This window comes from Dendropsophus ebraccatus, chromosome 9 (assembly GCF_027789765.1).
Source record: "Dendropsophus ebraccatus isolate aDenEbr1 chromosome 9, aDenEbr1.pat, whole genome shotgun sequence".
In the NCBI taxonomy this organism is placed as follows: Eukaryota; Metazoa; Chordata; class Amphibia; order Anura; family Hylidae; genus Dendropsophus; species Dendropsophus ebraccatus.
The window spans coordinates 97,069,237-97,094,186 of NC_091462.1; the positions used below are offsets into that span (position 1 = coordinate 97,069,237).

Sequence of the window (24,950 nt, forward strand, 5' to 3'; positions counted from 1 at the left end):
CACAATGTTGAAATTGAGTGGATGGCCGTCATTTAATGGCAAATATTTGCTTTATTTTAAAACAACGGCTGTTATATTGAAATAATGGCCGTTATTTACTGTTATATGACGGCCATCCACTCAGTTTCAAGATTGTGTGAACAGATCCTTTCTGTGTTTTTAATCCACTCCCGGTTTTGCTTGCAATATGAGGACCACAATACTGACAGAAATATACGTAGTGTGAACCCAGCCTTATTCTGCATGCTTTGCCGCCATTTTTCCTACCAGACAATAACATATTTTACCCCATTGGTGGGATGTATCTTAAAATAGTTGCCTGTTGCAAAGTTTGCTTACAATTCCCTGTGCTGTGCACGGATAGCGATGCATGGGCAGATTTATTCCGCCCATCTCTACACTAAGGACCTACACTAGCCAAAATACACAGCATTATGTTTTCTGGAGCATTCCTTTAAAGGGGTAGTGCACCAAAATTTTTTTTCTTTCAAATCAACTGCTGCCATGAAGTGCCAGAGATTTGTAATTTACTTCTATTAAAAAATCTCAAGCCTTCCAGTACTTATCAGCTGCTGTGTGTCCAGCAGGAAGTGGTGTTTTCTTTCCTGTCTGACACAGTGCTCTCTGTTGCCTCCTCTGTCCATGTCAGGAACTGTCCAGAGAAGGAGCAAATCCCCATAGAAAACTTCTCCTGCTCTCCAGACTGGAAATAATACCACTTCCTGCTGGGCATACAGCAGCTGAAAAGTACTGGAAGGCTTGAGATTTTTTAATAGAAGTAAATTACAAATCTCTGGCACTTTATGGCAGCAGTTGATTTGAAAGAAAAATTTTTTTGGTGCACTACCCCTTTAAATATGACCCTGTAGATCAGGAATGGGCAACCTTTGGCCCTCCAGTCATTGCAAAACTATCATTCCCATCATGCCTGGACAGCCAAAGAACTAAGCAAAATTCTTGGTGAAAATTTATTTAGGAGTGACACATCATATATATTTACACTTAACACACAGAATTTCATGCAAATAGTAAAATTCACACTATGTACAAAAACATCAGGTAAAAGAAGCTGTAAAATATACTTTCATTGGCTTTGAGAGACAATAAATTACTAATAAGTACTATCAAATATTTCAGTATTCATGTAGAAGCCCTTGTATCTATGGTCACACACAGTAATATAGTAACATTAATATACAAGCAAAATACAACAGTAAAATAGGTATAAATCCCAGCCGTATTTTGAATCTAATAATGCGCTACATTAAAGGGGTTGTCCGGCGAGTAGAAGATGGCTGAAGCCTTCTGCTCGCCGGTGTTCACTTGCTTAGATCCCATGTCTCGGAAGTAAGCCTTCCGAGACGAGGTTGGGGGGGGGGGGGGTAAGTCACAATCATTGCATGCGAGAGAAATGCAAGGTCAAATAGATGCCCAATGTCTCCAATACTGCGGACACACTATGCAGCTAACGGACATTGGGGGAGATTTATTAAACATGGTGTAAAGTGAAACTGGCTCAGTTGCCCCTAGCAACCAATCAGATTCCACCTTTCATTCCTCACAGACTCTTTGGAAAATGAAAGGTGGAATCTGATTGGTTGCTAGGGGCAACTGAGCCAGTTTCACTTTACACCATGTTTGATAAATCTCTCCCATTGTGTTTGGACATGTTTCACCTGCATGTGATGATCGCAACCGAGTCCCACCCCCTTTCCACGTCTCAGAAGCCAGGGGCCAGAAAAAGGTTTAGCACATCAAGCAGAAGACTTTAGCCATTGCTAGCCCGGAAAACCCCTTTAGGGTACGTTCACACCTACTGGATCCGCAGTGGATCTCACGCGTGATTTGCTGTGGATCCAGTACCATTCACCCTTATGATAGCACATACTCGCAGCGGGATTGACATCCCGATGTATGTGGTTAAACCCCTTGCCGCCCACAACGCAGCCCCGACCCATATCAGCCCCGCCGCCTGCATCCTGCAGCCCGCCGCAGTGAGGCTCCCGGCTGCAGTGAGGCTCCCGGCTCCAGTCCCGCTCAGCTGATCAGCGCACACTGATCGGCTGAGCGGGACCGAAGCCGGGAGCCTCACTGCAGCCACACCGCAGAGCAGGTAATGTATGCTCTCGGCGGCAGGCTGCAGGATGCGGGTGGCGGGGCTGCGTTGTGGGCGGAAGGGGGTTAAAGCACATACTCACAGCGGGATGTCAATGGGATGTACGTATGTGCTATCATAAGGGTGAATGGTACTGGATCTGCAGCGAATCTTGCTGCGAATCCGCAGCGTGAGATCCGCTAGGTGTGAACGTACCCTTAAATTCTATGGAGAAATGCCAGTCTATGCACACAATGTAAAAAAGAATATATATATATTGTTTTGCAATGTGTGCACAGACGGCTGTTAATCCATAAACTTTAATGTAGCCCACTATTAGCTTTAAAGGGAACCTGTCACCCCCCGTGCCGGGGTGACAGGCTCCCGACCCCCCGTTAGAGCCCCCTATACTTACCTAATCCCACCGGGTCCCGCTTCTGGAGCTGATCGGGTGACTGAGATCTCAGCCGCTGCAGCCCGGCGCGAGATGAGTCCAACACCCATAGAGAATGATGGAGCGCTGGACTCTCCTGTCATTCTCTACGGGTGTTGGACTCATCTCTCAGCGGGGCTGCAGCGTCTGGGATCTTCATCACCCGACCACCTCCAGAAGCGGGACCCGGCGGGATTAGGTGAGTATAGGGGGCTCTAACGGGGGGGTCGGGAGCCTGTCACCCCGGCACGGGGGGTGACAGGTTCCCTTTAAGTTACGGATTTTATACCTATTTTACTGTCATATTTTGCTTTTATTTTACTGTGTGTGATCATAAGTTCAACAGTGTCATCCAACCTGTGGCTCTTAAGCTGCGTCAAGACTACAATTTCCAGCACGCTCTGACAGCCAATGTCTATATAGGCATGCTGGGAGTTGTAGTCCTCCAACGACTGGAGAACCTCAGGGTTGGAAACCAATAAACTACTGGAAAAAAAAGTATAAATATAGAAAAAGTTTTAAAGGCACTAGCAACGGCTTTTTAAATGGCTTAAAAATCAGAGTCCTTCCTCCGTACCGGTCGTGATGGAGACACAACGATAATGTCGTCAGAATCGTCAGACTGTGGGTCTTCAGCGATTGGATGAGATTTGCCTGTACAAGAAAAAAAAATGGATTCCATATATAGGAGAGAAGGTATCTGAGGATGCAGCCTATAACTAAGCCATAATCCAGGGTAACATACCAGACGGAGATCGCCGTGACACTGAAGTCCGGGAATCTGGCCTCTTGGTTTTAGGCTTTTCCTCTTCTTCTTCTTCAGATATCGGCTCTTCAATATATTGCTCACTGATCTCTCCACTGCTTTCACTAGCTATAAAGTAATTTAAATAAAAAAATTTAGGGTGCCTTCACACATACCGACTGGCTGCGAGTTTCTGCTACGAGCCGAAGTCCTGGAAGGCCCCTATCACTACATACAAGCAGTGGTCTGAAAGACCCCTGCGTGTATGTAATGCAGCCACCCCCTTAACCCCTTCAGCTCCCGCACCGCTGTCTCCATACATTACCTGGCTCTGGCTGCTCTGCCGCCCAGCCAATCAGTGGCTGCGGCTGGGCAACACACTGATTGGCTGGGGGGCAGAGCAAGACGCCGGGACCCTGTGCAGCCAGAGCCAGGTAATGTATGGAGACAGCGGTGCGGGACCGGTGCGGGAGCCGAAGGGGTTAAGGGGGCGGCTGTATTACAAACATGTATGTATACTGTATGTAGTGATAGGGGCCTTCCAGGACCTCGGCTCGTAGCAGAAACTCGCAGCGAGTTTTTTGCTGCAAGTCGGTATGTGTGAAGGCACCCTAAAAAGGATTTCCTGCCTGGTAAGAGTACATGGTGTGTAAATCTGTGACATCCTATGCTTTACCAGATATGGAGCACTACATGTGTCAGCAGGGTTCAGTTATAGCTTGAGGAATTACTGTCACTTAAAGGGGTTATCCAGTGCTACAAAAACATGGCCACTTTCCCCCTACTGCTGTCTCCAGTTTGGGTGGGGTTTTGAAACTCAGAGTCCAGCGCTCCGTCATTCTCTATGAGCGTTGGACTCATCTCTCAGCGTGCGCGCTGGGCTGCAGCGGCTGAGATCTCCGTGACCTAACTGGATCCAGAAGCGGGACCTGGTGGGATCAGGTGAGTATAGGGGCTGTAACGGGGGGTCGGGAGCCTGTCACACCGGTATGGGGGTTGACAGGTTCCTTTAATTGCAAACTGCACCTGAACTGGAGACAACTGTAGGGGGAAAAGTGGCCATGTTTTTGTAGCGCTGGATAACCCCTTTAAATAAACTTTTGACATGTGATGCAGTTTTGATGAGTCAGGGTCTCCGCGCTGATCTCTAGATATAGCTGGGAGAAGAGCGCGGCTGTGCACTTGACTCACAGCTCTCCATTTTTATTACAGTAGGGCTCCGCAGACGTATAATGGAGCCCCTCTCTAGCAATAAGGAGGGGCAAGCTGAGAAAGAAGCGCACAGCTGTGCACTTCTCTTAACTATATCTAGAGATCAATAGTCTAGCACTAACGGCCCTATTCCACCAGACGATTATCGTTCGCATAATCATTAACAATTAACAATCTCAAAGGACCGCTATTGTGAAAGACCTGAAAACGTTCACTCATTTCCATGGAACCATAACCGTTACTTATGATTGTATTTGCTATTGTTTTTTCTTCGCTATTTCTTCTGACTCACAGCTCTCCATTTTTATTACAGTAGGGCTCCACAGACGTATAATGGAGCCCCTCTCTAGCAATAAGGAGGGGCAAGCTGAGAAAGAAGCGCACAGCTGTGCACTTCTAACTATATCTAGAAATCAATAGAGGTCTCAGCACTAAGATTCTGACTGACTGTTTAAAACAATACACCTCAAAAGTTTTTTTTTAAATAACAGTAACACTTTAAAGACATTTTAAGCTATCGTGGAAAGGGGTTCTAGGAGCCCGAGTGAAGAGTAGATACCAAGAGATGCCCACACTATACACGTCATCATTGTAGCTCAAACTCAAAGTATGAAAAAGGTTCTATACCTAAAAAGTAAAGGGTTCTACATTGTTGGCCTATCCTTAGGAAAAATACTAACACATTTGTAACATCATCACGTTGCCAGGTACTACAGTGAAGGCCACACCACTTCAACAACAGGGGGTATACTCTCCTTACCAACCTCACACTGCTTCTATGTCGACACTTCCCTGATCCCCTGCCGATCATGTTGAAGTGGTGATGTGAGATGTCAACACATGAACACTACAGTCGATCACTGGCTGCAGCGATGACGTGACGACCCCATTGGCGTCACTCCAGCGGCCAGTAATTGACTACAGTGGTCACATGTGTCCATAGAACATCACTGCTGCTGGTACACCCAGAGTGAACAAGAAATTATTTGTACAGGGGCAGCAGGGGTTTGGTAAGGTGAGTATTACTACTTTTTTATATACTATTTTATTTGATTTTATATACTATTTTATATGATTATCTCATATCTTAATCCACAGAGGGAATGTAGGCACTTTAATGGCAGAGAAGATAAAGCAGGAGGTGGGTGAATTACCTTGTGAATGATGTCTATTCTGCCCTGAGGATTTCCTGGGGACTGGAGATCTTGTGTTGGATCTGGGACTCTTCCTGATGGGGCTCTCTCTGCCTTTTATCTCAGTATGCCTGAAACAAGATGTCAGTGAAGTAAGCATCACAAGAGCGGCCTCATGTAACATGTGCTGGATTCACTGCTGAGTTTATGTAGAGAAGTACTTAGCGCGGTCTAATAAATAAGGTTCTAAAGCAAACATTCCACGGCGTAGTCGTAATTCCTGCATATTTACATTGCGCTGTCAGATGACAGGATATGTGACACACATGGTAGGAAAGGAAGCACAGTCACAGTACATGGGCAGAGATTTATTAAAACTAGTGCAAAGGGAACATAAGAGAGATAGGAACCAATCACAATCCAGCGCTTATTTTTTCCTGATTTAAAGGAAACACTCCCCTGTTGTCTATGTGCTTGTTTTTCTAAAGCAGTGTTATATAATATATTCTCTACCATCAGGTGTGAATGAGATCTGTACCTTTGTCCAAGCATTTCTGTGCGGGTCAAATGTGCTCGAAACGCGGACTGCAGGATGGTCACGTGGTCATCATCCTTGCTGATTTCTTGTGGGTCTTTACTGTCAGATGTGAGGCTGTCCTGAAAGCAGAGTTAGTTTATGCAACACACAATATTGAAGTCTATGTTAGATATGGAATTCAATTTAGTATAGTCCATGCAGGTCTTCTACTATCAGACGCAGCCATGGAAAGCACTGTGTTGGTTAGGCTATGTTCACAATTGTGTTGTACTATATGTCAGAGGTATATGTTGTAAGCAGTCAGAGTGGCATATGTCAGTCATTGGCTGCAGTTCACAAAAACATATACTGTATATGGTACTGTGTACATTTTCTCTGCACCAGCCCACTGTATAGGAGAGCACTTTTCTGTACAGTAAAAAAAAAAAAAAAAAAAAAAAAAAAAAAAAAGTACTGGTGTAAAACCCCAGTCTTAACATCCCAAATGGATGTTGGTTCAAAGAGAGGCCTATGGCTATATTCAGCATACGATATCCAAAAACAACCAACACCGCACTTAAATAAAGAAATTATGCCACACTATCCAGACTCCCCTGGATCTGTACTGTCCGTATATATATTATATATTATATATTATATATTAGAGAGAGAGTATGGCTACAGGCAATGGTAATTCCATCATATGAGTTGTACCTTTTATCTTTGCAGCTTTTAATTGGAGGCGTATAACTGTATATAGAGAGAACGCTTACCCACTGAATTTCATATTGCTGTATTTTATTTACATCATGGCACCTCGTAACATTCTGCTCACAGGCTGATGTGTAATCAAACCACACTGACCACTATTGGCGGGAGGCCAATATATAATTCAGTGAGTATGCCTTCTCTCTATATAGAGTTAAACGCCTCCAATGAAAAGCTGCAAAAGATAAAAGGTACGACTCGTATGATGGAATTTACCATTGCCTGTAGCCATACTCTCTTTCTGATATATATTCAGTATACGCACTGGGAGCTTTCCCAATGTATACATCAATTGTGTAGCCTAACCTGGGAAGGAGACATAGCACACTGGTGTTTGCTGTATTTCCTTCTAGGGGTTACTTGGGGCTCAGTCCCACCTATCTAACATTCATGGCCTATCATGAGCACAGGTCAACAATCTTAAAGTGACACTGTCACCCCCCTTTTTTGCATTATGACTTCTCTACACAGGTGTAAAGGGTACATTTTTCAGTTTTCATACCTCATTTTATATCATACGTCATGGTGCTTGTTCTAGTAAAAAGTGATCTTCTATCATCTGCGGACTGTGCTACCTTGGCGGGGCTTCTAGGTCGCGGCACCACTTAGCTCCGCCAACATTGCCACAGTAGGCCCCGCCCTTCCGTGACATTATCAGCCCATAGGTGCCGTCCTCTCAGCGGCCATTGGTATAGGCTGACCTAGAGGGGATGGCGCCTAGACCTTTAGGGCAGTCTGTTCCAACGGCTGCTGAGGGTGCGGGGCCTAGATGGCTATGACGTGACAGAAGGGCAGGGTCTATGGCACCGTTAAGAGCGTGGCTAAGCACAATCTGCAGATGATAAAAGATCACTTTTTATTGGAACAAGCAGCATGACACATGATATAAAATAAGATATGAAAAGTGCTAAATTTACCCTTTACACCTGTGTAGAAAAGTCATGATGCAAAAAGGGGGGTGACAGTGTCATTTTAAACCATAGAAAACTAGAAAAATCCCTTAAATACAACTTCTTAAAGTGCAACCATCATTAAAAAAAAAAACTTCTGACATGTCATGGCGACAGGTCAGAAGTTTGTATTGGCAGGCATCTGCACACTAAGACCCCCATGATTGCTAGAACAAAGGGGCAGATGTGCTTTGTCCCTTTATTTCCACTATAAACTGCTAATACGAGCGGTCTACATTATAGTGGCAACCTATGGCGTTTCCAGTATACAGAATTCACGGAAGTTCCATAGGCTTCCATTATAATTCTGAGAACTGCCTGTAGTAGCGGTTTATTGCAGTGAAGAAGGGGGCAGGCTGTGCGCTGCTGAACATGTCTGCCCCTTTTTTTTTTACTAGCGACAGGCGGGGATCCCAGCATCCGGACCCCCACTGATACAAACTTCTGACATGTGGCTAGGACGTGTCAGAAGTTTGTTTAAATGATAGTTACACATTAAAGGGCAACTATCAGCAGGTTAGACTAATATAACCTGCTCATATGTCCCTATTGCACAGGAGATGCTGAGGAGGAAGGCATGTCACTTTCCTTTCTTCTCAGCGCCATTCTGGTTTGTTGTTTGATACGCAGTCTGGTGAGACTTTTAGGAGCACTGCCCGCCCCCATAGCAATGATCCACCCCTGGCCAACCCACCCCTTTCTAATGATAATGAATGGAGCAGTCCGGATCGTTGCTATGGGGGCGGGCAGTGCCCCCAATTGGATGCCCCAGTGCTTCTAACAGTCTCCCCGGACCGTGAAGCAAACAACTAAGTGCACCTGATTAGCACCGGGGAGGAATATAAGACACATATCTTCCTCCTCTGAGTCTCCTGTGCAATAGGGATACATCAGCAGGTTAGATTACACACAAGAGTATGGAAAAAAAACTGTACGTACTTGCTGGGTGAGGCTGCTGGATCTGGGGGACCTTGTACGAGGGGCTGCGTCTGGGGATAACATCTTGTGTCTTGCTAGGTGACCACGCAGGGCTGATTGAAGGAACACTGTAGTCTATGAATGGAGAGAAATGTGGCTGTCAGGTACACAGATGATAGGGGAGGATTTCCACCACCTGGCGGATGTGATGTGGACAATGCATACTGTAATGACCATCACATCTGTACATTTTATGGATACAAACAGGTTAATACTTCATCCATAAAAGAGATAATTACAGAAGTCCATTTAATGTGTTTCTATGCACTGACCACCCATAACACCTTGACCAGTCATACCAGATGATGGCTTCCCAATGCTGACCTCTAAGCCCCCACCAGTATAAGCCATTGCTGCAATGATGTAATGATCACATAATCGTCTCCTTTGTCCCGGAGCCCATCTGTCTGCTAGATTAATATCTGGAACACTGGGTCAGAGCTCACATATCAACAGCTGTCTGGCTTCCATTTATTGACACGTCACACGCTACATTTAAAGCTACTTCCATTCAGACTGCTGACACTGAGAATATGATTTCTATTAAAAGCTTATGTCTCTTGACTGTTTATTGAAAAGCCTCTCGTACAAATTCCTGATCTTGGTGGCTATAAAAAGAGCAGATGCCGGGTCTTTCAAGTGTCACTGGGATATTATTACTTCTGCCCGGTCTGCAGTTTTTTTGGAAGTAAAATAAACATGGAGTTCTGTATTAAAGACGTCTCCCTTCTTTAGTCCCCTCCTTAATCCGCACCATCAAATCAGCAGTAGATCAAGTATGTGTGAACGTACCATAAAGGGGTATTCCCATCAGATTCACAGGATAGGGGATAACTAGCTAGGCCCCAGCCGTCGGACCCCCCTCGACCTCCAGTCTCCAATTAGAGAATGAATGGAACGGCAGACCACATTTTATGGGAAATGCTAAAAACAGCTGAACAATGTACTCAGCTGTTTCCGCAGCTCCCATAGAGAACGAATGGAGATGCGGCGGCCATGCACAACCCACTGCTACATTCTAATGGGAGACTGGGGTCCTTGTTCTTGTTCTTTATTAAATGGAAATACACAAGAAGAAAGGGGTTTCAGCGTTTTAACAACAATTCCCTTTTCTTTATCAAGAATAAGAAAAAAACCACAACTACTTTCTAGCAATCACAGTGCTACCCCTGTCATTAGGTTGTGTGTGGTATTACAATTCAGCTCCATTCACTTCAGCGAAATAGTACTACAAAACCCCACACCCAACCTGGGGAGAAGAGAGGTGCTGTTTCTGGAAGCCACCATGTTTTCTAAGCCTAGATAACCCCTTTAGGTCTTATACCCACGTTCCGTGTTTCACAGACGACACAGAAGTGGAAGGCCTGTTGTGGACTCCCCTGCCCCCCCCCCCCCCCCCCCCCCCCCAAGGCAGCATCTCCAATATGACGCTGGGAGCAGGGAAGCTGTATGAATATGACCAGCGCTGTAATGACACAACTGTGCAGCTGCTTCATTTCAGTGCCGTGCATATACATAGTTGGGGAGTGTCCCACTATAGGCCTTCGAGGATCGTGTCGTCCGTGAAACATGGCACATGGGAATAAGGCCTTAGGCCTGTTTGGCCAATAGCTATTTCCACTTATCAGTTGAGAGACCATCATACACAACAGACTATCAATCAATCCTGCCCAAACTGTCAGGTACTGCCAACATTAATCTAAGGTGTATGGCTTTTAAATAGGTCATCAATGTTTAATCATGGGGGTTCCGCCAATCAGCAAATCACAGAGCGTCACTTGTTAGCACATTGTACTACAAAGTGACAGCAATATGAATGTGGCCGGTGCTGCTGCTCAGTCACTGGGGCTGAGCTGCATTACCATCCACAACTACATGGACATCACTGTACAAGATACTGCAGTAAAGTGGCATGTTATACCAATGCTGTTACTAATTCATTGTGCTGATCAGTAGGTGTCCTGTGTATCTAATCCACCAATGATCATACAATACATATAAGTCATCAATGTAGAATCCTTAAAAACCTCTATACCAGTAATTCCTGTGGCTATCCAGAACTACAATTCGCAGCAAACCCTGTCAGGATATGGTGGGAGCTGTAGTTCTGCAACAGCTGAAGAACCACAGCTCTATGTGGAGTTGGGTCATCCTGGACTGCTCAGCCCCATAAGAGTCTATGCATGCTACTCTGATGAAAGAATTTTTATTTCATTAACATCTAACATCCGAGAGCCATTTATAAGATTTAGGTGGATGCAGCATTTACATCTAACAATGTGAAACAGGTTCTTCAACTAGTTTTATTATTGGAAAAATCTGATACAGAGACAGAGACATGACCAGATTGCTGCCAACGTGCATTACCAGTTCTGCAATGTCAGCAGACGCCATATCTAGCCTTCAGCTGAGCCACTGCAGAACGTCTGGTTGTTATTTATACAGTCTATTATTGAGTTGTTATTTATACAGTCTATTATTGAGGTTGCCAGGTATCTAATCTAATATTCAGCGTACACTTATATAAGCGCTATGATGTAATAATCTTTACCTCTTCCAAGTCGTTGTTCTCTTCTTTCTGTAAAATCAAGAACAGAACATGTTCAATATAATAAGTGTTCTTTTCCCCTTAATAACGGATGGTCTTAAACCATCTAAAGGCTATCAATATTAGATCAGAGGAGGTCTGACTCTCAGCTGGCGACAGCCATGGTCCTTTTAGACAGCTTATGGTCAGGGATGTGGAGAGTCAGACCCCCACTGACCTAATATTCATGGCTTTTCCTAAGGATAGGCCATCAATTTCAAAGGAGCAGAGAACCCAGGAACAGCTCACAGCTGGTTCATAAAGGGACATCCATTTCTCTGTGAAGAGTGAGGACTGCCACCTAGAGGTAAAACAAGAAAACTATATTCTTAGAAGTAATACTGTATAAGGTTGTGTTCACATTACTGGTAGCATGTTGATGCTGTATAAATTGTTGCTGATTTTTTTTTATATCAAATGCTGGCTGCATGAAAGAATAAGTCACAGCTAGTGCTATCTAGTTCTCCCAGTTATAATGTGCCTTAAAGGGGTTTTTCACCAAAATGTTTTCTTTCAAATCAACTGGTGTCAGAAAGAGATTTGTAATTTACTTCTATTAAGAAATCTCCAGTCTTCCAGCTGCTGTAGGAAGTGTTATTCTTTCCAGTCTGGAGAACAGGAGAGATTTTCTATGGGGATTTGCAGATGCTCTGGACAGTTCCTGACATTGACAGAAGTGGCAGCAGAGAGCACAGTGTCAGACTGGAGAGAATACACCAGTTGATTTGAAAGAAACTACCCCTTTAAATGAGTTATAACAGATCTGGCCAACTATATGCCTTCTCACTATTACATACAGTATGTCCATATAACACAATGTGCACATCACTGTGTAGAACAGGTAGGGACTAGGTGAGGTCTTAAATTGGTAGCACTGGGTCTCATTGTCAGCTGAGGAGTAATGTACAATCTGCATGTCTAGTCCCCTGTTAAAGGGAATGTCTGGGACTATAACATTGATAGCCTATCCTCAAAACAGGCCAGCAATGTCTGATCAGCAGGGAGCTGACACCCAACACCCCTGCCGACCAATGGTTATTGAAACTGCTTCTGGCTTCATTCATTGTGTATCCCCAACCCTGACAATGTGACACTGACAGTCCTCAATAATCCACAGGGATGCAGGGGGTCAGCACCACAGCAAGCAAACATTGATAGTTCATCAATGCAAAAGTTTAAAAATACCCTTTTATTGCATACTTACAATCTGCAGCATTGATAAGTTATTTCCATTCCCATTGTCCCCCTTGTCATAGAAAGTTTACCTTGCTTTTATACATCCTCCAGTTCTTCTGGATAAGCTGCGCTGCTTCCTGTTTTCTCTTAATCTCTCCTGCACTGGATGAACCACTAGACCCCCGGCGTGATGAAGTGCTCGATGTGCTTGAGGTGCTCCTGGCAGAGCTTGGACGGGACCCACGCGACTCCTTCTGGGCCTAGGAAGCAACTCAACCTTTTATAGTTCCAATAACACCTTCACAATTTATCAGCAGATTTATCTCTATCTCACAGCTATGGAAAGGCTACACAGCCATAGCTGTGGGGTGACAAAAGAGCGCTGGATATTGTACGGTGAAAAGAGGGATTCAGGGACAAGCACTGGTGTGAAAAGTGCCGATCACATACATGACCTGGTTGGATAGCTAGGAATTGTGAGAACAGAAGAACAGGTTGAGAGATGTGCACATAGAACGGACCATTTAAAGTGTTACTGTCGTTTGAAAAAACATTTGACATATCATAGAGACATGGCAAAAGTCTTGATCGGTCTAGGAACGAGTGTTCAGACCCGTACCGAACAGGAGAACGAGTTGGGAGAGGACAGCACAGAAGCTGTGTCAGTGATGTCAAACAGGCTCCATAGACTTACATTGAGAATCAGACTGATCATGTGACACAGAGCTTGGAGAGGATCACACTTAGCGAGGTCTTCTCCTGGCTCATTCTCCCGATTGGTACGGGTGTGAACACTCAGATCCAGGCCAATCAAAAGTTTTGACATGTCTCTATGACATACAGTAAAGAAGTGATCCGGCAGCATCCAGTAGTCAAAAATATGGTGGGGTTGAGAAAGACCCCCAGCTTGAGAAAGACCCTCAGGGGTCGAAACGTTGCCAAAGTGTGTGTTGCTTGAAAAAACTCCATCATATTTTTTATTACTGGATGCTGCCGGATCACTTCTTTACTAGATGTTACATGATTTTCTGTTAGGATTGTAGACTTCCAGGTGTGTGTCCCACATCTACTATCCCAAGGGCTTGATCTCTCACATTTGTGCCTGGTGCTGTTGGACTTTGATGTTATGTCTCTATAACATGTCAAAAGTTTTTCCAAATGACAGGTACACTTTAAAGCATACAGGCACCGTGGCAGGGTACCTCCCCTATTAATACCAGTGGAAAGCTGCTGAAGAGAGTGCTTCCTGCACTGAACGACTTGTGTGTGGTCACCAACTCACCATGTATGCTCCATTTCACCAGTAATGTTGCAGGGCTGCATGGGACAATGTGTGGCTGTCAACTATTTCTCAGATTGATATATATCCTATATCGGCATGTTATATACACAGGCATTTCACAACAAGGAACATAAATAACCTTTTTTGCAGCTTCCAGGGCAGCCCCCTTCTCACGTTTTTCATCCTCCAATTCTGCTTCTAATCTCTTAATTTTTTGGCTCAGCCGGTTGATTTCTTCTCTGCGACGTAAAACAAGAATAAGGTGGTTTTCATTTTACAGTGATAGGTCTCTACACACAATCAGGAGTACAGGCATAGAAACTGTAATAGGAGTATAATAGCCTAGTAGGGTTCATAAAGTAGCAACTCGTACAGTTAGGTTACGTGCACACTAGGGAATCTGCGCGGAAACTTCAAGCGGATTGACATGTCAATTCTTTGAGTGGACAATGGAGTCCGCAGGCAAGTCTATGAAATGGGCAGAACTTCAAACAGAAGCCACCCGGCAGAATGTGCTTGAAATTTTTGCGTAGATTACATAGTGTGAACGTACCCTTAACCCAATACTTGGGGTTAAGAGACATAAGGTTGCCATTAGAGACGAGTGCAACTTGAGTGCGATGGTTCGGCATTTGAATGCCAGTGGCTGAAGAAGTTAGATGCAGCCCTGGGGGGTGTCCGGAAAAACATTCCTGGACCCCCTAGGGCTGCATCCAACTTTTTCAGCCACCAGTATTCAAAGGTTGAACCATCAGACTTGAGCATGCTCAAGTGGCACCCATCTCTAGTTGTCATTTATATTAGATATGGCAGCCATACCTGATGATCTTGGTTGGATCAACTGCCTAATGTGTATGGTGGCCTATCTAATCGAAAAGAAGGATCAGGCATGCTGGATTTTAACTACCCAATCCCTTTGCTCTGACAGATAAAAGGTCACGAGAGGAGAAAAGCAGCGACTTTTCCTCCCCATCTCAACTAAGAGCACATGTGCACTCTGCAGAGCCCAATGTGTATGTAATACCAGAAGAAAGACCCGTGGCTTGTTCAGCTGACAGATATGTGTGTAACCAGCTATAGACATTAGATTTCAATTGGTAAAAGAAGAAAACTTCTAAAGGAGCCTTAAACTATGTAATGTCTGTGGTGAGAAGCAGATAGTCTCAGCTTCTCCCGCAGCTTCTTCAATGTTAGATCGAACCACTTCCAGATGGGTCTGGCAGCCACTTATGTCTCATAAACTCTCTGTACAATGTGCCTGTCTGAAGTTTCATGAAAGTCTGTCTGTGATAAGTAAGAGTCTAATAAGACTACAATGGATGACTATAAATGCTTGTCCTCACATTACTGGATCAGTGTCAAGTAATGCTTTGGTGCTTCAGGGGATATGAGGACTGAACGTATTGTCCTTATATTAGTTCATGTTCCAAACACTTAGCGGTCAGCCCAAAATGTATGTATATCAATAGCCTGGAAAATATTTCTCTATCTGTCATAGGGCAGAATGTCTGCATTTACTAACTTTATAGAATAAGCTGTTGTGTGTACATGATGAGTAGCACCATTTCTGCCCAATCTATAAGCCATATGGCATGGTCACCATTTTAAATCTAATTTTCAGTTCTCCCTTAGCTAGTGGTTGTAGACTAGCTGCTATGATGTCTCCTGTACATAACACACACAGAATAGAGTATCCTACTCTTCTACATCTCTATAGCACACAATAAGAAGTGGTAGCAGTATAGAGGACATTATAGGGCAGTATTGAGTATGTAAGTTGTGACTTCAGATAAGACTGAGAGGAGAATTAATATTCACACCAAGGTCTTTCTTTGCAGCCTCTGCAGCTTCTGGCACTCTCAAATTATTCCCCCAACTTCTGCCCTCCTTGTCCCTCTTGATAGATTTTTACAAACAGTCACAGTCAACCTGACAGTCAGACAGTATTCAGGGGGGGATTTCGCCCGGGACCAATTTGTTCACAATGCCCGGGGAGGGGGTGGATGAAAACAATAATGTCCACTTACCTCCCTGGCTTCAGCAATGGCACCTGCATTCTGCCACTTTGGCCCCTTGGTTCTCAACCGGTTTCTGGTCTGAGACATGAGTTGAGAAGTCTCATCCCAGGCCTGCTCAGCCATTCAGTGGCTGTAGCGGTGTCTGACTCCTGACTCTGCCACTGAATGGTTGAGCGGGCCTGGTACATCACCTCCCAAGTCCAGTCTTAGACCAGGAAGTGGCCGGAGACCAAGGGGCTGAAGCGGCAGAATGTGGGTGCCAGTGCTGAAGCCAGGGAGGCAACTGAACGTTAGGGTCCTATTACATGGAGCGATTTTTAACGATTAACGATCGCAAATGAAATTGTTTATTGTTAACCTGGAATCGTTTACCATATTACACAGAACGATGGTTGTTAGTTACGATCGTTATTGCGATCGTTATTATGATCGTTTATTCCTTCTGATCCCAGCAAAACAATGAACAATGTGCAATTACACTGAACGATTAGTGAAAAAATGCGGAACTTGAGCGAAAGAATGTGGAATTACAACAAACAATTAACAATAATTTTAGGTTCAGATCTAAAGGCCCTATTACACGGAACGATTATCGGCCGATAATCGTCCTGTGGAATAGAAGGCAATGATCAGCCGACATCGTTAATGTCGGCTGATCGTTGCTTAGTTTGTCTTTCAAACATGTTGAAAGACAGAGGACTGATATAGCAGCGATCTGCAGTCTGCCGCTATCCTCTATGGGCTGCCCGGACGATCTAGTGATCACCCGGGCAGCCCCCCGCGGCCCCTCCAACACTCACCCGCCGCATGTAATAGCGGACAGCGCTCGTTTGCTCCTCTCGTCGGCCCGTGGAATAGGGGCTTAAATCAATGACAAACGATTGTTGCCTGCAATTACACAGAACGATTATCGTTTAATTTTGAACAATATAACGATTTTTCGCACGATAATCGTCCCGTATAATAGGGCCCTTATTGTTTTCATCCGCCCCTCCCCAGGCCATTGTAAAAAAAAAAAAGAAAGGGGGGGGGGGGGGGCCCAGATGGAACATCCCTTTAAGCTGTTTTTAGAGGTTTTTTTTTGTGAAAGTTTATTTTAAAGAGAGGGCTTTTTTCACTTGTTCTTCTGCTACATGCAAAGTTTATTAAACGGAACAGTGACCATTTAATAATACACCATTGTTAATGGGATGAACATTAACCTCTCATCTTTTCTCTCCTTCAGCTTTTGCAGCTGCTTCTCCAGCTCTGACTTTTCATGTTGTAGTTTCTTAAGGTTGGCTCTGTAGACCATAAGATTACAGACATTAGAAATCAATCCACCTTTAGCCGTAGACACTCATCAGTGATCATCTCCTTACTCTTTTGCGCCAAGCTGTTCCTGTAAAGCTGCCCGATCTTCTTTTATCTTCTTGACCAAGTTCCTAAGTCTTTCACATTCTTCCTGAGGGTCAATTTTTGGGACTGGCGGGCCATCCCCCTGGCTGGCATTAGGTGTTCCTGTGACTTGTGCTGGCTTAACCTGTTCAGCAGATGGCTTCTGCATACCTTCCAATTTCTAGAGACACAGAATAGAACTTTTATTAAAAAAAATGTTTTGTACATTTGACTGATATCTATCTATACAGATTATAATAGCTAAATCTATACCGGTCTATAAGAATATGTTCCCCGTGTGCTATTGGCAGCATGGGGTGAGACCTGCATCATCAGACATTTATGCCATACTCTGTGGATACACCACAAATGTCTAAGATAGGAATGCTCCTTTAAATGTTAGGTTCATTTCTAATCAAAGAGGACCTAAAGCCAACCCCCAAAAATGAGATGTTACTGCCATGACATTTTCAGTTTTCTTTTATACGCCCTTCTGTTCATGAGATTGTGAGTGTATAACTTGACAATTTAGTTAATAGTCAGATGGGTGGGACCTCAGTTTTAATACTGGGAGAGAATATCAGGTGATGGGAGTGATTATACAGTAAGGATGTGTGAATGTTTCACATTAAAGGAGTAAAAGCCTATATACCCCTTGACTGTATAATCATACCCATCACCTGATATTCATCCCTTTTATAAAAATTTACATTTATGCTCATCTGATTAACTGAATGGTCAGATAAACTCAAGAAACTGTAAAGGTGTGTTATCAGGGCATGTGTTATACAGGTCCTCCTTAATCTGACACCAAAATCTTAATGGGTGCTTTATTGTAAATTCTGGATTCCTATGCAGCCCAAATTATATAATTCTCAATTTTGGGTTATAGGGAACCTTAACCTGACACTGTCGCTTTTCAAAAAACTTTTTAGTGATACCTCAAAAGTTTTGATTAGTTAGGGTTTGGGTGTCCAGACCCCCACCAATCATTAGGAGAAGTGGTCAGCAGAGTACCTTACTCCCCGGCTTGCTGCCTTTTCTGCCTCACAGGACACAATCGCTATTTTAAGTCTATAGGGCTCATCTCCGGCAGCGAGACATCACAGTGAGCTGGGTAGTGAAGGGCTTAGGAGAGTGTTCCCTCAGCTCTAACTAACAACTGGTTGTGGCCTGAACACCCAGACACCGACCAATTAAAACCTTTGATGTCAAAAGTCTTTTTTTTTTTTTTTTAGGCTGCGTTCACACTACGTACAAGTATATTTCAGTCAGTATATTTCAGTCAGTATTGCAACCAAAACCAGGAGTGGATTAAAAACACAGAAAAGATCTGTTCACACAATGTTGAAATTGAGTGGATGGCCGCCATATAACAGTAAATAACGGCCATTATTTCAATATAACGGCCGTTGTTTTAAAATAACAGCAAATATTTGCCATTAAATGGCGGCCATCCACTCGATTTCAACATTGTGTGAACAGATCCTTTCTGTGTTTTTAATCCACTCCTGGTTTTGGTTGCAATACTGACTGAAATATACTGACTGAAATATACATATACTGACTGAAATATACGTAGTGTGTGAACAGTACAGTTCTATATACAGTCTGTTACCTAAAGAAGTATTATTCCAAGTTCTATCTTTTAGATACATCATACATTTCTGATATTGAAATAAAAGAGAAAAGGGCCCCATTGCTTCCACTGTGGCAATCATAAGGCCCTAGGGTGATTCCTAAAAGCGGGAGAAGTAAAAAGCAGTATGTGCGGTGGTCTCCCTACTGCAGGTTAGGGAAGTTTCAAGAACAGCCATCACAGCTGTTTCCATAATTGCCCTCAGACTACGATGGAGAGTGCCCCGCCTGAATGATAATGTGAGGAGTACAGATAGAGAAATATCTTCCTACCTTACTTACCTTTTCTAACTCTGAAATTTTCCTTACTAGTCTCTGCTTGCTCCACTCACTGTAACCTAGATAGAAACAGCAACAATGTCAGCACAACATATCAGGACCAATATTATCACACATGTATTTGTGTCCTCTGCTTTCACAGACTATGTGCAGGGTTGCCAGTAAGGCAAACACTAGTATAAATGTGATAATGAAAACTAGAACTGCATACCAGCGCTCCCTTGTGGACAAACTGTGAAATACAGGCTGTAACAAAATCTACAGCAAATCCATAACTAAATCTACAACAAATCTACTAATGTGGAAAATAAACAGTAAATCCATGAAATAAACTGACATGCCGCAGATCTGAATCTGTACTGCGATCTATCTAACCTGCATAAAAGCAGATTTATTCAGCAAATAAAAATTACACATGTAATGAAATGCGTGAAATAAGTAACAAGTATAAAGCAACTAACTCTGAAGCTAATACCAAGTGTATGATGTATTTACCTTTCGACCTGCTAGATGTAGGTGACTGCGCCATAGCTCTGTCCAGATCGGCTTTCAGACTCTTGTTTTCGTCCTGTAACTCTTTGATTTGTTTGGAGAGTTTCAGAACAGCTGCATTCAGTGCTTTTTGTCTCCTCAGGGAATCCTTACTTTCTGGAGGAGGCCTAGCAAAGATCAGACCAAATCTGATACATGAAACATTCACAGGAATGGGGCTAATGGAACTAAATAAGGATCATTAAATCAATACGTTATGGAAAACCTTGGAGTGATACTATTACAATAGGTTATATACAACTTACCTGTTTAACTTTCCTTTGTCTGGTGAACAGTAATGAAGATCAAACTGCAGCTCAGACATAAGGCAGTAACAGGCATATCTGATGACGGCAGAACCATAGGAGAGACAATGGGGAGGACTTATCAAGACTAGAGATGAGCAAACTTACAGTAAGCTTGGGTTCACATTACAGTACGTTCTGGTTGGGGCTGCATCCATCTTCTCCAGACTGCGAAAATCTAATGACGAAAGTTCAGGTTTACGTGAACCTGAACTTATTGTAAGTTAGCTCATCTCTAATACAAGATGTATATGTACATGCAGGATTTATTGAGAGGCACATGCTACTTAGTAAATCCATAAATCTAGCAAATGTGAAGTTGCTGTGCTAAAGGCCCTATTACACTGAACGATTATCGTCCGTATTCGGCCGATATCGACCGCTACGGACGATAATCGTCCCGTTGATTAGAGTGCCCCCCCGCAGCTCCCCGCCCCCCCCCCCCCTCCGCTTGCTACTGCCGCGTTGAATAGCGGCGGCAGCGAGCGGGGAACGAGGAGCAAACGAGCGCTGAGAGCGCTCGTTTGCTCCTCTAAACGACCCGTGTAATAGGCCCTTAAGTAGCAGTAAAGGTACTATTACACAGCCCGATAAAACACTGTAAACAAGTGCCGATCTAGCAGTTTACTGAGCTATTAGACAGACAGACTATTGGGCAGCAAGGGCTGCACTGACATCGTTAGGGATGTCTGTGCAGCCCTTGCCTTTAGTGCAAAATAATAAAATAGTAACTCACCTTACCACGTTCCCTGGTGTCCTCGGAGGCCTTTCCCGCTGTCTGCAGCTCTGACTTCTGTTTCGGTCTCTGCACTGAAAGGCCTGTCTCGGCCATTGATTAGTTAAGCGTCCGAGCAGAGACCGGAAAAGAAAGCAGAGCTACAGAGAGCAGGGAAGGTCTCCGAGGACACCAGGGAACGTGGTAAGGTTAATATTTTATTATTTTATGCTACAATCATCTGCTGTCGGCCACGCATCGCTATTATACGTAACAATGCGCGCCTGGCGATTTTAGGTCAGGACCTAAAGAAACGATCAGCCGACGATTCATCGGCTGATCGTTCGCTCTATTACACGGAGCCATAATCGGCTGAATCAGCCTGATTCGAGCAATTATCGCTCCATGTAATAGGGCCTTTAGTCCTCTAAGCCGTGATGTGCAGCCTCCATGGACTTATTTTCCAGCACATCCAACAAAAGACTTTACTCTGATCAACTGTCTGTGTGATCAGACCAGACAGGCTAGCCTTCCCTCTTCATGCACATCAATGACCCTTGAGCCTGTTGCTGGTTTGTCCTTCCTTGGAGCACCTTTGATAGGTACCAACCATCCCTGGAACTCACCACAAGACCGGACGTTTTAGAGATGCCAGAACAGCTTGGCCCGTGTTGCTCAGGTCCTTACACTTGTTCATTGTTCCTGCTTTTATCATATCAACAAGAACTGTTCATTTGGGGCTTTATATATCCCACCCTACACTGTGTGCACATCTAGTGAGACCAAATGAACATAACCTTGGTTTGCACACCTGTCACCGCTGATGAGTATATGGCTGTCATTGTGAGATGGTGGAATACTGTCATAGTAACAGTGGTATAGTATATACTTCAGCGTCATACACAAAACAGGAAGCAGTAATAAAGCGTCATTCCCCCCCCACTCACCTCTGTTGTGCAGCCTCTGCTTTCCCCAGCAGCATCTGCAGCCTCTGAATCTGTAGATTTCAGACAAAATATCACACATAATAAATTCTAGTTCTTTTTGGAGATTGTCCTCTAAACACTAATCCTGGAGATGGGAGTCAATGAGGAGGTGGTGGTGGATGTTTAAAACTAAACTTATATTTTGTTAAAGACATGAAGTATGTTCACAGATCTATAGGGGAACATGTACTATTGCTAATGTCATAAAATTAGCACAGTGTTGCTCTTCATTTATTTTGTTCTGTGTCTTGTTCAATGACAGTGCGGTTTAGTGAAAGGGCATAACTTATAAGGAATTGTGGTTTGTGTCATTGTGTGACAAAATTTTAGCACACAAGCAGGGTGCCCTATTACACGGAGAGAAAATCAGCTGAATTGGCTCAATTCGGCCGATTATGGCTCAGTGTAATAGAGACCAACGATCAGCCGGTAAAACAATCATCGGCTGATTGTTTCTTTAGGCCCAGACCTTAAATCATAGGCAGCCGACCGCGCAATGCTGCGTGTAATAGTGATGCGCGGCCAACGGCTGACAATTGCCCAAACAGTTAATACTTTACCTGTCCACGTTCCCTGGCACCACGCGCTGCAGCTTTAGAGGGGCCTGTCTGAAGTGACAGGCTGCTCAGCTGCTCAGACCGCTCTGAAGCTGCAATGCTCAGGTGAACAGGGAGGAAGCATACAGAGCTCAGGAGAAGACCAGGAGTGTGGACAGGTAATGTAAACTATTTGGGCAAGGGCTGCACAGACATCGCTAATGAGGTCTGTGCAGCCCTTGCTAAACAATTATCTGGCCTTGAATTAGGCCCAGTTAAAGACCGCCAATCTAGCTGATCGGCACTCCTGTACAGTATTATTCGGGCCTTCATTGGCCCGTCTAATAGGACCCTAAGCCAACTAATAGTTGGGCTAGACACGTAATGATGTAGGCGTCTGCTTTTTGTTCCTCATTGTACCCTCGGTCTGAAAAATGTAATAATATTCCGGCCATACCAAATATTTGTTTAGTGAACTGCTGTTCTGACTGTTTGGGTGGGGTTGGGTGGGTGGGGGGGGGGGGAAACTCTGCAACTTTTTGTTATGGTAAAAACTTAAATAAAAATTATCTGATTTAAAAAAATTCCTTTGTTCTCTGAGAGATATAGCGCAGTCAGAGCAGTCTGGCACTGCTGTCTATCATCAGGACTTACCTCATCATAATAGGTTTCCATAGCTATCCTCATCTCTTCCAGATTTGTAGTTTTTAGCTCAGTTTGGACTTTGCTATAAAACAAAGTTATACACATTGCATTATTACACAATAAGATAGAGAGCCAAATGCTGGTCAACCAGGCAATGTGACCAATGCAGATGAAACAAACAAGAAAGATGTATCTCAGTAATTCCTAACATGTGGCTGCTCAGCAGCTGTAGGGTGATCAGTACTCATCTTGATTTTTTTCTAGTCTAACAGGAAATACTAAAAACCATTGTTTTTTTTCTTACCTTAAGGCATTGTCTTTTTCTTTACATTGCTTTTCCAACTTCAGGATCTTCTGCTTGAGATTGTTTACTATCTGCAATGAAGATAAATGAGCTCGGTAAAATGTAGGAGAAATATGGATTATTGCCTGTGTACTTATGTACATAAGAATGCCGTTGCTCTTCATGGTGCGAAGCTGCATTAGGCTAAAGCCCTTTTACATGGCCCGATTATTGGCCAAATGTGCGTCCAGAGGAATAAACGGACTGTGTAATAGAGCCAGTGATCAGGGAATGAATAAGGAAATCATAGTCATTGGCTTATCGGATGTTTTGCACAAACCTACAAATCATTGTTATTGGCCGTATATTGCACCGGGTAAATGGGGGTAGTGCGGCCGACAATTATGAAATCACAGGGCCACATGAATGATCCAGCATTGGTTTACCTGGCCTGCCTGCACAGTGGATTGAGCTGTGTAACGTCTCTTTTAAACAGTGCTTGTTGTTGTGCAGCCATCGACCTCTCTATGAGAGCCCTTATGTTATATTTATATGTTGCTTTCATATCCGACATGTATTTCCAAAGCAGAAATCTAATGCCAACACTGAGATTTTTCCCACACATGTGCCACAGATTTGTATGAGGATCAAAGATGAGCGAACCTGGAGCATGCTCGAGTCCTTCTAAACCAGAACGTTCGGCATTTGATTAGCGGTGGCTGCTGAAGTTGGATAAAGCCCTAAGGCTATGTGGAAAACATGGATATAGTCATTGTCTGGAAAACATGGATACAGCCAACCTTAGAGCTTTATCCAAGTTCAGCAGCCCCAGCTAATCAAATACCGATCGTTCGGGTTTGGATGGACTCGCTCATCTTTGATGACGATTATACCCACTGTCATTCAGTGCGGCCAATGCTCTGCTCTTGTGAATGATTCATTCACAGTGTGTTTTTCTGATGTTTAAAGGTGCCAGTGTTTTCTTATAAATACCTATGTCTAATTTATGGCATTCCTTATTTCACCCACATGAAGAATGTTAAAGGTCAAACACGTATTATGTAGTGCATTTTATGTGTCACTTTGGACTTTAAGGCCAGGTTCGCACACTGTAAGACAGCAGCCATTCTGTGACCCAGCCGAGTCACAAAACGGCCACTGTCTTTGAAGTTCATCCTGGGCAGTACTGCAGTACCGGCCAGATAAACTTAATTTCTTTTTAATTGGAGTGCAGGCACATTCGAATGTGCCCGCATTTCAAATCACCATAGCAGTCAATGTAAAGGTCGGCCAGAGCCGCACTTTAAATTGTCTGCTCTGTCAGTCTCGTGCAGCTGCTATTCAATGAATACCAGCTGCTCAAAACTGACATGTCAATATTTGTGCAGCTGCTTGGAATCCCGGCCGGAGCGTATACAGCGTGTATACACTGCAGTCAGGATTCCATAGACTTTATCACGATCGGACAATTCATTAAATAACGGCCGTGATTGCAAAACTGCAACATCTGTGAACCTAAGGGTGCATCCGCATTTGTAGCAAAGTTTTGCTGTGAAATCCGCTGGTATGCTCGGTACAACCCGCTGCTTGCTCTCGTGCATCTTCCCCCATGCCATAAACTCCATTCTATGCACAGGCTCGTTCTTTGGGTGGATGGCAGAATCCGCCTGTGCATAGATGTCTATAGATGTCCGCCTGTCTATGGCAAGGGCAGAGATGCCTGCATGTGGGAGTGGCGGAATCCGCAAGGGGTTATTCGCC

At 44.0% G+C, this 24,950-nt stretch overlaps 1 protein-coding gene across 1 annotated transcript in view; it reads right to left on the reverse strand.

Annotated features, from left to right (window-relative positions):
- Window positions 1-2,812: 2,812 nt before the first annotated feature.
- Window positions 2,813-24,950, reverse strand: part of IQCE (IQ motif containing E) — a 33,450-nt gene continuing 11,312 nt past the window's right edge. Inside the window, exons 10-24 of the mRNA XM_069983930.1 lie at window positions 23,211-23,281; window positions 22,916-22,988; window positions 21,687-21,736; window positions 19,684-19,847; window positions 19,192-19,247; window positions 17,256-17,452; window positions 17,097-17,177; window positions 14,016-14,115; window positions 12,684-12,854; window positions 11,383-11,409; window positions 8,793-8,906; window positions 6,157-6,275; window positions 5,640-5,749; window positions 3,274-3,402; window positions 2,813-3,182 (exon numbers count right to left, since the gene is read on the reverse strand). Of these exons, the coding sequence (XP_069840031.1) occupies window positions 3,079-3,182; window positions 3,274-3,402; window positions 5,640-5,749; window positions 6,157-6,275; window positions 8,793-8,906; window positions 11,383-11,409; window positions 12,684-12,854; window positions 14,016-14,115; window positions 17,097-17,177; window positions 17,256-17,452; window positions 19,192-19,247; window positions 19,684-19,847; window positions 21,687-21,736; window positions 22,916-22,988; window positions 23,211-23,281 (1,566 nt within the window). The 3' untranslated portion in view covers window positions 2,813-3,078. The remainder of the gene's footprint in view (window positions 3,183-3,273; window positions 3,403-5,639; window positions 5,750-6,156; window positions 6,276-8,792; window positions 8,907-11,382; window positions 11,410-12,683; window positions 12,855-14,015; window positions 14,116-17,096; window positions 17,178-17,255; window positions 17,453-19,191; window positions 19,248-19,683; window positions 19,848-21,686; window positions 21,737-22,915; window positions 22,989-23,210; window positions 23,282-24,950) is intronic.